This window comes from Vigna angularis, chromosome 1, assembly GCF_016808095.1.
Source record: "Vigna angularis cultivar LongXiaoDou No.4 chromosome 1, ASM1680809v1, whole genome shotgun sequence".
NCBI lineage: Eukaryota > Viridiplantae > Streptophyta > Magnoliopsida > Fabales > Fabaceae > Vigna > Vigna angularis.
Window position 1 is genome coordinate 7234382 of NC_068970.1, and position 13998 is coordinate 7248379.

At 30.6% G+C, this 13998-nt stretch overlaps 1 protein-coding gene across 2 annotated transcripts; it reads right to left on the reverse strand.

The window, feature by feature from the left end:
• Positions 1 to 6913: 6913 nt before the first annotated feature.
• Positions 6914 to 11228, reverse strand: LOC108321546 (cytochrome c oxidase subunit 6b-2). 2 transcript variants are annotated; one of them, XM_052871420.1, is made up of 5 exons: positions 11161 to 11195; positions 10459 to 10530; positions 9750 to 9838; positions 9587 to 9668; positions 6914 to 7205 (listed from the first exon to the last, which is right to left on the reverse strand). In XM_052871420.1, exons 1-5 carry the CDS (start codon positions 11167 to 11169, stop codon positions 7152 to 7154), a joined length of 306 nt encoding a protein of 101 aa, XP_052727380.1. In that variant the 5' UTR covers positions 11170 to 11195; the 3' UTR covers positions 6914 to 7151. The 2 variants fall into 2 exon arrangements, with proteins under 2 accessions (XP_052727380.1, XP_017408814.1); XM_017553325.1 differs by lacking the exon at positions 10459 to 10530 and having other exon boundaries at positions 11161 to 11228.
• Positions 11229 to 13998: the final 2770 nt, after the last annotated feature.

Genomic DNA, 13998 nt, shown 5'->3' on the forward strand with positions numbered 1-13998 from the left:
TATCAAAATTCCCAACCGTACATCAATTCAAAAGATACAACAGAAGCAGAATTTCATTCTAAAATCATAAAGAGAATCAAGATCCTAAACATATACCAAATTTAGATCATACAAAAACAAAAAGACTCAAGGTTAGCTCCCCTTACGGTTTTCTCCTTAGCTAGCCTTTCGAAAACACTTTGCGAACGTCCCCCCGACTCAAATCACAGCTCTAAAGTCCCTCTGCTCCAAAACCTTCGTACTCTAGCCTCTGGTTCAACTTAGGAACTTCTCTCAGCCCCAAAACACTCTTATATAACTAGAAAACGTGTTTGAATAGTAAAACGCGATTACTGAGTCAAAACGCGTTAAAAACGCGTCCAAAACGCGTTCAACGAGTGAGTCTGATTTTGACAACTTTGCCAGTTCGGTTAAACCCCTTCCCGATGTCGAAATTATGCGTATGAGTACTCGAATCGAAGCTATTCGAATCTACTTTCTAATGGAAGAAGAATCAACTCAATATCTAATTTATAAAAAAGTTATAATTGAAATACTAAACCTTGTCAAAGTCGACAGCATTGTATTTTGTACTATATTTCGTACTTTTGTTACAACTTGTTACATCTTAAGTTTCTTAGTCTCCTAATGACCCAAACTTACTATTTCTTCTAATTTTCAGGGTCTTACAACCATGATTTATATTATCGTCAAAATTTAAAAATATCACCTTCTAAGATTGGAAACTAAAAGTTAATATTTTTAATTAAAAAATAATAATGCTTAAATTTAAAGGAATATAAATATAATTAAAAAACATAAGTATTTTGTTATATTTTTAGAAGATACAAATCCATGTATATATATTTTTTTAAGAAGTGGTGAAGACAGAATTTGACAATTGTCCTATTGGGAGGCAGATGGCTTTGCGGTCGGCTAAATGAAACAACAACTGTCTCTTTGGTCTCTCGTTTTAAATCACTAAATCAATAACGCTGTCATATTATTGTTTTTTGAAGTTAAATTTTCAAGAACAATTATCTCAAAATTTCATTTAAGTAATCATAATAATATACAAGCAGGGATAGCAAATGGAACATAATTGACTTTAAAGATTTAAATAAATGCTGAATTTTTTAAAAATGATTTTACATTTTTAATTTTAATGATGAATACAAAACTAAATTATACTCTAGAGTAAAAAAATCACGTTTTGCTCGGTTTGAAAGTTGTCTATCATTAAGATGTATTTGATAAAGAAAATAAATAAAGGGAAAAGAGAAGCAAATGAAAGAAAAAAAAGGGAATTTTAGTGAGTTAAAGAAAAACATATAGAATAAATTCAATTTCGTAAGATTATTTGATTTAAAATAGTAACAATAACTTATTTTATGATAGACATTACTTTTATTAAAATAAATTGTTTATTTAGTACAACAAATATTAATATATTTTATTTTTAAGATAGTAAAAAGTATATAATTTTAGTATAAGAATTGAGAGCGTGTAATAAACTTACATAATAATTAAAAAATAAATATGTTTAATTATCTTGATTATTAAGAGAATTAAAACAAAATTAATGGAATTAAATTTGTTGTATTAAAAATAATATTTTATTATATTAAAATAAAATATGTCTGAATATTTGTATTCTATTCTAATATTTTATTTATATTATTACTATTATAAACTGTCTTAATAATTAAACATTTGATAGAAAAAAATAAGTTAAAAAGTAGGAAAATGTATACTACAGTTTGTGTAAGAACCTGTTTTTTTTTAGTGGTGGGGCATGGTGGGGACGTGGTGGTCACCCACCTCTTACATTATTAGAATGCCATTATTGGTGATGCATTATTACGGGGGATTATTTTCTGGGCACCAGAGAGAGTAGTCTCAAGGAAGGAATCCTTCCTTCTATTTTCAACCGTTCAAAGTGTAAGGACCGTATATTATTTTAGAAAAGAATATGTGGTGGAGGTGGGTCTCATGTGGGCAGCTGAGCATGTGAAGGGGTGGGGGAAGCAATTAGGAAGTCACGGGATTTGGTTTTACTTGGAAGTGGGGAAGGGCTTCACGGGAAGCATCTGTTGAAGAGGTGGGGGAGAAGCTTTAAGTGGGCATGACAATGTGGAAGCAAAGAAAATGGCTAAGGATCATCCGGCAACACACAAAAGGAGATTCACTTCTTCATTTTTAGAGATTTTGGAAGTAGGAAAGAAGAAGAAGGGAGGAAGAGGTGGACACTGTGGCACGGGGTTGAAACGGCAAAGGAGAAACACATGAAGGGATTGATTCAAGGTTTGCAAGGAAGTCTACAAGAGGTAAGGGGAGTTGAGTTTTCTGGATGTTAATAGTGGTTGCATGATTAGGATGCTGGAAACTTGTGATTGTATGTATGGTTGGACTGAAATTGATGTGTTGATTCATGTATGAAATCTTGTATGTTTTGGAATGGAAGGAAATTGGAATTTCATAGCTTTTTAGTCATTTGGAGAGAAAGTGAGGTAGTGATTTTGAGCTTTTGGGGTCTAGAGTGTTATTGAGCCTTGAGAACAGCTTCACCCACTGTATTATGATTTGTTAGAACCATCAAATTGATCAGAATAGGTATAAAGTGGTAGAATTGGATTTTGGGTATCTAAGTTGTGGAAATTGGTGTTTTATGGTTGAATTTGAGTATGAATCCCTTAAGAATTGAATATGGAACGTTTATAATCAATTAGATAAGTTCAATCTAGTATAAAACATGAATTAAGGGTGTTAGAAGTTAATTAAAAAGGGTTGAATATGGTAAAAGAGGTTCTAACCTCAAATCTGCAGAATTCTGCATTCTGCAGAATTCCGCATTCTGCATCAGGTCGCGCCCGGGCGCCCCACTGTCGCGCCCAGGCGCAAGTGGCTCTGGAAATGCCGCGCCCAGCATGTCGCGCTCGAGCGCGAGAGGCTGCGGAGCGCGTTCGTCCGAGCCAAATTGGACGTTCGTCCAATTTGCTCGACTAAGCGTTCGGCCCTTAAATTTTTCAGTGAGAGAGCGTTCGTCCTTCACTCGAGCGTTCGTCCCTGTGAGCGTTCGTCCTTCCCTCGAGTTTTCGTCCCAGTTAACGTTTGTCCTGTGAGCGTTCGTCCTTCACTCGAGCGTTCGTCCCTGTGAGCGTTCGTCCTTCCCTCGAGCGTTCGTCTAGAGAGCGTTCGTCCTTCCCAGCGAACGTTCGTCCTGAGAGCGTTCGTCCTTCACCGAGAGCGTTCGTCCTTCCCAGCGAACGTTCGTCCTGTGAGCGTTCGTCCTTCCAAGCGAGCTTTCGTTCCATTGAGCGTTCGTCCAAACACTGTTACATTCAGCGTTCGTCCAAACACTGTTACATTCAGCGTTCGTCCAAACACTGTTACATTCAGCGTTCGTCCAAACACTGTTACATTCAGCGTTCGTCCAAACACTGTTACATTCAGCGTTTGTTCTTCCCCGCGAGCGTTCGTCCCAGTGAGCGTTCGTCCAGTGGAACGTTCGTCCAAATAGTGGAGCGTTCGTCCTAGTGAGCGTTCGTCCAAATAGTTAAGCGTCCAAATTGTTGAGCGTTCGGTTACATGTTGAACGTTCGTCCAAATAGTGAGCGTTCGTTCCTCCATTGACTGAGCGTTCGTCCTTGACAGCGTTCGTTCTTCCCCGCGAGCGTTCGTCCCAGTGAGCGTTCGTCCAAATAGTCGGCGTTCGTTCGAATAGTGGGCGTTCGTCCAAATAGTTGAGCGTTCGTCCAAATTGTTGAACGTTCGATCTGGTGAGTGTAACGTTCGGTTTTAATCTTTGAGCGCTCGTCCGGGATATAGAAGTGCAGCGTTCGTCCTTCAATCTGAGTGAGCGTTCGTCCAATAGTGTCTAGTGAATAGTGATCGTCCAAATAGGGTTCGGTAAACAGGGTTCGGTTTCATGGTTATTTTGCTCTTATTTTAAGTGTGCAATGTGTTTTGTATATATATATATATATATATATATATAGATTTTGGGGTAAATTCATGTAAAACAAAAATATGTGAATGCATGAGATGTGATAAATGTATTTTATATTAATATGAAATTGTGCATTTGATCATGAAATAATTATTACGGGGAGAGTTACATAGAAGTGTAATGTGAGTTGAGGAATATGAGCATGGCATGAATCTCATGGAGATGTTCTATAAAATTATGTTATTAGTGTATATGTTGATGTTGAGGGTCCTGTAGTTGGAGGTTATCCTGATACTCTAATAATCATCCAGTCTCATGTAGAGAATGATGAATTATGTAGTGAGAGGAGCAGGAGGTCCTGGTCTATGTTTCGGTTGGACATAGTGAGGGGACTAACCTTGTGAATGGTATGAAGTATTTTGGAAATGTATTATAAAAAAAGTAGAAGTCATCACAAGTGCATAACCTCCCGTGACCGCTCATCAACGTATCATCCGGATGAGTGTCTAGTAGGAATTGTGGTATGATGGTATATGAGGATGTCTGTCGTAAATTTTATATGTTGCCTATATTAAAGCAATTTTGTATGTTTTATAAATGTTGTGTTGCATATCAGCTCACCCTTACTTATTTGTGCATGTATCGGAAAAATCTTATTTTTGCGATGATCGTATAACATTTTTGTTATACGGGAGCAGACGAAGGATTGTCACGTGATCCGGTGCAAATGAAGAAAGAGACAGAAGACCAAATTAGAATGATTCAATGTTATGTTGATGTAATGAAATGTATCGTTGAATAAGTGATTAGTTTCAAGTAATGGAATAATATAAATTAAAAAATAAAGGAATGAAAACTGATTTTGGAAGGATTTTTCATGTAAATTACTCTAGTGTTGATTCTTCAAAAGGAATGAAAACTGATTCAGAATTTTGAGAGAGAAAGGAATGTTTTTGGAAAGAGCTAAGTTTACAAAGAAAAAAAGAGTTTTCTATAAAAGGAATTTTGGGGTTCTCACAATTATTATATTAAAATGAAAAATAAAAGAATAAAAAATTACGTAACTGTTTTACTGAAATAACTTTGTTGGCACTTCTTATAAAAAAATCAATCCAGTGAATACTATTGACGGTTTGGTATTTTACATACAGGAATAAAGCAACGGATACATATATTTTATGTATAAGTATTTTAATCAATAGTATATTTGTATTAAAAACTTATGTAATTTCGTTGAAAGCAATATATCAATTAGATTAAGCAAATATGATTTTAACAAATCCCAACAAACTATCATTTATTTTATTGAATGTAGTATATATATAACCATTTATCATTGATAAAACATTTTTCTATTCATAGCGTTTCTTCTAAATAGGATAAATAAATTATCACATATTCATAGCGTTTCTATCACATAAATTATATTTTATTTAGCTTATCTTACTATATATTTCCTTTAGGATATAGAAATACCATAAACCAATAAAATCTTATAATAACAATAAGTCGTAGTCTTTTTAGCTTACATAGAAAATTGATAAATAAGTAAATGACCTATTAAAAAAATATTAATGTGGGAAAGACCTATGCAATAGCTCATTTGATAATCGGAAGCCATAAGAGCATGTAAGCTAATGTTTATCTTAGAATATTGAAACTGTCTCTTTCATTACATATTAGGAATATATCCTTATCTCAACACCTTAGATTACAAATTTGATTTGGGCACGCCAACATTTTCTATGCACTCCTCTTAACAAGTCCAAATGCTTTATTTAGCATCATGAAACCGACTTAATAATTGGCTTTAAATGTTCTTAATAGTTGAATTCCTTATGTTAACACACATACACACACAAAATGTTCATACTTCCATCACTAAGGTTTCTCTCGACATTTTATTATCTCGAGCTAACAATAAATGAGATCATTTTATATTAATGTATCATCTAAAAAGTATTAAAAGGTATAATTAAATTGGTTGACTAAGTAATGTGAATTATTATAAGCCTCTTCACATATGTTTAATTCATTCAGAAAAGAAAATATTACAGAGATATACATTAGTTTCATTGCAAACCATATATTTTTATTACATGAGATGAATAATAAAATTTTTATAAATTTTCGAAAGTACATCAAAATGTTCATTTCTGTTAAATCTGTAGTTAGATTTTCATTACTAAAAACACAGATAAAAATATGAATATGCATAAAAATAGGCCTGATTGATGGGAGATTTGAATCTCTACTTTATAGATATGAGACTTCTCCAACCAGGGTCCTGCAACATCTCAGCCGATAATTGATCATATCACGTTAATAAAGAAGGATAGAAAGTGATGTATAGTACAGTGATTGAGATTTTTCACGCTTCAAACTAAAATTGTCTTGCACTTTTACATGAAGCCATTGTTTTGAAACGACAGAAACTTGATGAAAAACAGAGGGAGTCAGATTTAAGAAACATGACAATTATTCTTTCTTGTCCAACTTAGACAGAGAAGAAAGGATCAAATAATCAAGTGGTACCAGCATATGTGAAATTCATCACTCCTGAGAGGAAACTGAAAGAAAACTGGTTGACGAGGTCAAAGTGACCAAATTACCTTTCTTTGCCAAGCAATTTTTGTTATTAAATACAATTTCTGAACATCCTTAATTACACCAAACATCTCACATTCCTTTCAATTTTTTTAACCAAACGTACCCTAAGTCGATCAAGATCTGAAGTCGTACCAAATCCACGGTGAAAAATTTATTCAAAACATAAATGTCTACGCATTCACTTCCCAATATCGTCAGACTCGTTAGTTTTTGAAAACTTACATTCCAGTTCCTTTTTTTGCTTTAAAGTTATTTTTCCCCAAGTGAAGAGGACTGTAATAGGATACCTAATAAAAAAAATGCGTACGGTTAAATGATGAATGTGTATTCTTTCACACTTTTTACACTTTCTCACTTTTAGAGGAAGATAATCCATTGTTAGGATAGAGTTTACTGATTATTAATGATCTGAACAAAGAGAGTACAGAGCGGAACACAACCTGAACAATTATATCAACTTCAAAAGCAAATGGCTAGAGCCATTTGCGAAGTGATGAATATCCACAAATTGCCTTATTCACAATGACTCAAACAATTATAACTGAAGAAAATAAACCAACAGAATGTTCAAGACTCCTCATGCCTCAAAAGGATACCAAAGCGGAACATGATTTCAAAGTGGTCCAGGAAAAGTCCCATTCCCCCTCTGTTCATTCCACCTTTCAACCTGCCACAGTATATTCCACACAATATTAAAAAAGAGAAATTCAAACTCACCCAATACACATCATTGAATCTCTGTACTAACGACCTTCATGTGGTACAACACCAATCTATTAAATTTGTGCTAGTTAGAAATATAAATTGTTTTATGCAGAAGTGGGCAAAATATATTTTATCAATTCTAGGAATGTCAAGAGATTAATTGAAAGGCGGGCATTTTGAATACAACAATGTATACCATGCAAATTCACTTTCTTATTTCCTAAAACAAACATGAACACCTACATATACAAATAAGTTTCATGACGTGTACGCACAATAGGTTCAAAAGCTGACATAGAGTATTGGCGAAGATATTAAAAACAAAAAAAAATACTAAACCAATTTCGCTAATTCAAATTATGCAACAAGACTGTTGGCACTGCAAAAAACATTTAGACTAGTTTCAAGCAACTGTGTTCTTGGCATAGTAATCATTTTCGGATTGCTTCACATATTGGCCAGCTCTGAAAATCCTATAATGGAATGACCACTATTTTAAATATCATAATACAAACTAAATTTATACTATAGGTATAAATACTAAAAGGAAACTCAACCTTTATGAAATTATAGATAAATAAGTCATAGTTAACATACACAGTCACCAATCTAGGAGCAATAAGAACATAATAATTAAGTCCCAAAATGAAAAATGATTGTAAAATTAACAGAAAATAAATACAACAAATTAGATAAAGGTAAATAGTGGGATGCAAGATGATAAGTTTTAACGTTGAAAAAAGAACAGAACAGTGGACATAAAATATTCCTTCAAGTGTGAAGGAGCAGAGGTAAAATGGAGGTAGTTTTTTCTTGAATGGTAAAGGTTTCAAGTCCGAATATGTTTTCTGAAGCAAAAAATGAAAAAGGAAAATGCAGGAAGACTTGGAAATGTAACCATCAGAACGGTGTTTCAGGGGCAAAAAATGGGTTTTAGGAGCTTATATCAAAGTAGCATCACTGTATCACGAGAAAAAGCCACTATTGCAGTTGCAATAGCTGCTACCAAAATGGTTTCACAATTCTGCCCGGCTACTCTACTTTCCTAAGCTATTGATTACTATATTTGTGAAAGAAGCTGACAACTTCCTTGAAGATTAAAAAAAAAAAAAAAAACCCAATGCTATAAATCACTTTCAAACACAAATATAAATCACTTTATTTTAAAACTGTCTAATATGCTAAATCACAAAAAAGTACTTCTGTAGGTATGAACTTAAGAAATCCTAGCAAGGGAAAAAAAGGGTCTTCAAAAGGAAAAATCTACATATATACAGAAATGCATATAGCTTGACTTAAAACTCACAACATTTAAAGCAAGGATGCAGGAGCAACTGGGAATACTTTTCCTTTGCTCTTTGAGCAACTGGGAATGACTTATATCTCATAAACTAAACCACCAAATAAACATGAATTATATTCATCATATCAGAAATGTACATATTTATTCATCTTTCTATGTTCTTATTTACACTTCACAATCAGAATACATGAAATTGGTTTTTAAGACGGTGTGTCATGTCTTCCAGATTTGACTCCTATAGGGTAAGAAAAACATGCAAAGTAATAAAGGGAATATCCACACTTAACTTGGACTAAAGTGGATACACTCTTCCATTCATAGTTTTACACACCCTATCACCTTAGAAGAGTTAAATCACAAACTTCTAAGCATGTGATCTACCAAATGTCTATGTGGCCAATATCTAAAAAAATTATATAATCCTTATATCGGCAGTCTTCAGACACAAATCTAACGAGTGATGATTTTTTGTTGGAAATCACAATCAGAGATTGTATTCTCAAGAACAAGCCTATATTCCTTCATTAACATAAAACAAAAAATTCATCAATTATTCTTCTTTTGGTAAGTTCAAAATGTGATTTATTAGTAGTTTTAGTTACTATAAAAAACTGAAAATAATGAACGTTACCGACTCTGCAGAGCTTCAAAGGACTACAAAAAATAAAATAAAAAACACAGCATAAATCCAAAACTAATACAATATACAAGCAAAATATTGATAGAGAAAACAACTTTATTAAAATGATCTATAATAGCTTGTAAAAACATTGATTGTTGAATGACGCAAGTTAAGGAGAATCCACATCCACACGCATTACAAATAGAAACTACACACTGACACTGGGAATTCAGTTATTCCTTTCGCACCAACAAAATCAATAGTTCCTAACAGTTTACAACTTTGCAGACGTTAAGGATCAATCTCATCAAAAATTGAACAATGCAAATCACAAAAATTGCTGGTATGACATCAATTTTTATATTAAAGTTCACAAAAAGTCAGTTACAAGTCACCCAATAAGCTAAAGGCTGCTTACCCATTCACCCGGGCAAAGGGAGCGGTAGTATTTAGCAAATTTCTCACATTCACCAGAGTTATCACCCTTTGCAGCCAAGCATCTGTTATTAAAATCAATATTAAGTAAAAGATTATATGTAACACTTTCGCAGAAACCAGATAGCCAATGTCAGGAAATCCACCTATGAAACTCTATGTAGCGGGTGAAACAATGTCTGGTTTGATTTGTTGTAGGAAAACGAAAATCGGCTGGTGCTGTTTTTAGTTCAATCTAGCAGGAAGTAACAAAAAAAATATTATGTTAAGGTTAAAAAGACTGCAAATTTGCAGAAGATACCAAACCTGTTGCATTAAAAAAGTCAAAGTCAAAACAAAAATGTATACAGTGCAGCAGAAAGCTATAGGGTGATTTTGTATCTGGACTCTAGTTTAAGCAATGAAATAAGTGTGCCTGAAATATATTACCCATACCCACCCTCCTCAATTCATGAATGAAGAATGGCTTATATGAATGACAACAAAGACCAAAACACATCTTCATTCAGAATCTTAAGTAAATTGCACTATAGGGGGTCCAATACCGCAAATTAAAGTGAATCAAAATTTAGAAAGTGAGCCAAATATGCCGTTGAATGGCTGCATGGCCTTTGGATGTAATAAAAAAGATGTGGACAGAACCCAATCATAAGTAACAAATAGCACTAGATGGCAAACATTTCTTTCTGGAATCAAAATTAAAAAAAAAAAAAAGATTAAAAAGGAAGCATACACATACCACCATCAAGAAGTATGGTTATTTACAAGAAGCAGCAAACTAATAAAACTATGGCTCAATTAATCAGTAGATCCTTAAACAGTTTGGGATGTTCAAATAGGTGTTTCGATCTTAACTGGTTCATTCCGGTTTCGGAATTTTCTACTTAAGTCCCACAGTTTTAAGAATGTATAACTGGATTCCAGCACCTGCCAATAGAAGTTGGCTTCATGAATTCAGTTAATTTTTTTCAGAAACCGTAGACGTCAATCAAATTACACAACTGCATCCTATGGTTTTGAAATTTTGAATTCGGATCACAGAATCGACACTATCAGTAAGTAACTATATCAGTCTTGTAACAATAAGACCTAGACCACGAAAACATTTTAAAACTACAAAATTAGGAATCAAAAAGCAAACATTTAAGAGATGTAAACACGAAAAAAAAGAGGCAACATCAATACAATTTGGTTTAACCTAAAACTATCTATCAAAAAGGGCACCCCCGGACAGTCTCGTTTTTCTCTTCTACAATCTTAATCTCGATATGGATATTAAATAGCAGAAACCCGAATCTGTAAAATCCAAAATTATTTCTTTCCACATAATGGAGAAAAGAAGCAATTCATTACTTGTCGTATGGATAAATATTCAGTGGTAAAATGATTCGATAGATCCGAATAACAGATTACACCGAAGAATATTATAACAAATTGCACTCTTAAATGGCGAAAATAAGAAAACAAAAAAAAATGGAGATGGGAATCAACTGAAAATGGTGGAGTTTGTTGTTCAGATATGAGAATCAGAGTCGGAGAAAATGGAAAGAGACTAACCTCCGCCATGAGTCAGACACGATCGAAAAATGAAACCAAAAGAAAAGAGCAATTACACAAATAAATAAATGATAACGAGCGGGTCACATGGGGCCAAAGTAGACCCAATTAGAAATTCTGATTCAATGGACATAACAGTAAAAGGATTCTACTTCCTGAACCTCCACAATTTCTTAGCACACCTTTCAAAATTTTAAAACAATTATTTTATCATCTTGTAAAAGTAAAAACTATGCTCTAACGGATTTAATTTTGGAATACAATTTTAAGATTGAATTAGACAAAAATTTCATTTTTTAATATAATATTATAATCATTAAATAATTATCACTAAATATATACAAATAGAAAAAATAACTTCATGAATCTCGCAACATATAAGTAATTATACTTATAATTGTGATGAAAAAAGTATTACAGGATTTTCTTGACCACATTTACACGACAGCTAAAGCTTCCTGCACTCCAATCAAATTTCACCTCTCACCCGATCAAAGCATTCCAGAAAATGTTTTCCGTAAAAGTAGGGGTAATTGGTTTTCGGAAAAAAGTTTCCAAAATTCTTTATTGTGTTTGGGAAAATAAATTTGGAATAGAAGAAGTGACAGGGTTTGAAGAAAATGATAGGGTGCAGGAAGTAATCCGCCCTTGCTTCAATAAATATCTGAACTTTTTCATGAGTTTTTCATCTACACCTCCAAGATCTCATCCTCCACTTCTAAAAGTTCCACTTTTAACCTTCTGACATCTCATCATTATCCTACACCTTTAACTTTATAAAAAAATTTATTTTTAATTTTAATAAATATATTTTTTTTTCTTGTTAAAAAGAGTCTACACCACCTTAATAATAATTAAATTTAAAATTCTAATATTATTTTATATAATTTTATATTTTAATAATTATTAGAATATAATTTATATTATAATAATAATTATATTAAAAATATAAAAATAAAATAATTAAAATAAAAATAATAACAAAAAAGAAAATTATATTAAATAAAATATTTAATATATTCAAATACATTAAATTATATTAATATATTAAATTAAATTAAATAATTATTAAAATTAAAATAATAAATAAAATTTTAAAACAATTATTTATCAAATAACAAATAAAATTATATTAAATAAAACATTTAAATATACTAAATTATATTAAAATATTAAATTAAATTAAATAATTATTAAAATTTATATACAAAATAAAATTTTAAAAATAATTCTTTATCGGATATGGATATCCGATTCATAACTTATCGGATAAATTAACAAATTTTTCAAAATTTTGTTTTTTTAAAATTTTAATAATTATTAAATTTAATTTAATATTTTAATATAATTTAATATATTTAAATATATTAAATATAATATTAAGTATTATTTTTATTTTCATTTTTATTTTTATTTTAGTTATTATTTTTCAATTTTCTTAATAGAACTATTTTAAAAATATAAATTATATTTTATTAATTATTAAAATATAAAAATATAATAAGTAATATTATAATTTTTATTTAAGTTTAATATTTATTAAATTTTAAATAAAAAACACAAGTATTAATATATTTTATAGATTTTAATATATAAATAAGTGTTTTAAAATTTTTATTTCTATTTAAAATTTAATAATTATTTAATTTATTTTAATATTTTATTATAATTTAATATATTTGAATATATTAAATCAAATTTATTATTATTTATTATTATTATTATTATTTTTATTTTTATTTTATTTTTATGTTTTTAATATAACTATTATTATAATATAAATTATATTTTAATAATTATTAAAATACAAAATTATTTTAAATAATATTTAAATTTTAAATTAAATTAAATTAAATTAAATTATTTTTTAGATAGTGAAGATTGTTTTTAATAAAAAAGAAAAGAAAATGAAAAAATATTTATTAAAGTTAAAAATAAAGTTTTGAAAAATATGGAGGTGCAGATGAGATGTCAGAAGGTTAAAAGTGGAATTTTTGGAGTTGCAGGATGAGATTTTGGAGGTGTAGGATGAAACACTCCTTTTTCATCATCACTTTTGGTTTATGGAGAAAACTAGAGTGGGAACATCCATTTTTTTAAAGGGTGTTGCTCCCTCCACCACTGCTTCTTCTGCACCTTTTACTATTTTTTTTATTCTAAAAATACTTTACATCTTCTCACTATTTTCTTTTATTCCAAAAATACCCTACAGCTCCCCACTATTTTTAACAATCTTTCTCTTTTTTTCTCTGTATTAATGGAGCATTCATGTGGCTTAGATTTAAACTTGTGATATATTGCAAAATATAAAATTCAGAGGAAACTTCAATATTAGTGCTTCTACCACTTCCATTTTATAAACTTAAAATTTAGATGCAAATACAAAATAATAAACATAATAATATTAATAGTAAATAATATATTATTATTATATACTAACTTTATAATGACGAAAGAACTAAATAAATTTCAAATCTTTAACAAACAACTTTTCTTTTATATTTTAAGTATTTAATAATATTTTTATATTATTTATCTAATAAATTAAATACTTTATTCAAGTTATTTGAGTCAAACATGTCGGTAAGTTAAAATATAATATAATGTTAAAAATTATAGATATTAAATGTAAAAAACACACACATATATATATATATATATATAAACATTTTTCTAGAAATTTAGAACAAAATTTTACCATTTATTAAGTAATTTGAAGAAAAAACAATATTGAACAGTGAAAATAAGATTGAATCAAACTTATTTAAGAGAAAGTGTAAATAAAATTTTGTAATATATCACAACATGTGAATGCTCCATTAATGTGGAGTGAGAAAG

Bases quoted from the DNA above. Each gene is read 5' to 3' on its own strand.
- LOC108321546 (XM_052871420.1), bottom strand. The intron at 9,839-10,458 runs GTTAAGATCGAA...ACTTCCTGCTAG, and splicing joins TCCGAAACCGGAATGAACCA to ATTGAACTAAAAACAGCACC. The intron at 9,669-9,749 runs GTGGATTTCCTG...TTTTAATAACAG, and splicing joins CGCTACATAGAGTTTCATAG to ATGCTTGGCTGCAAAGGGTG.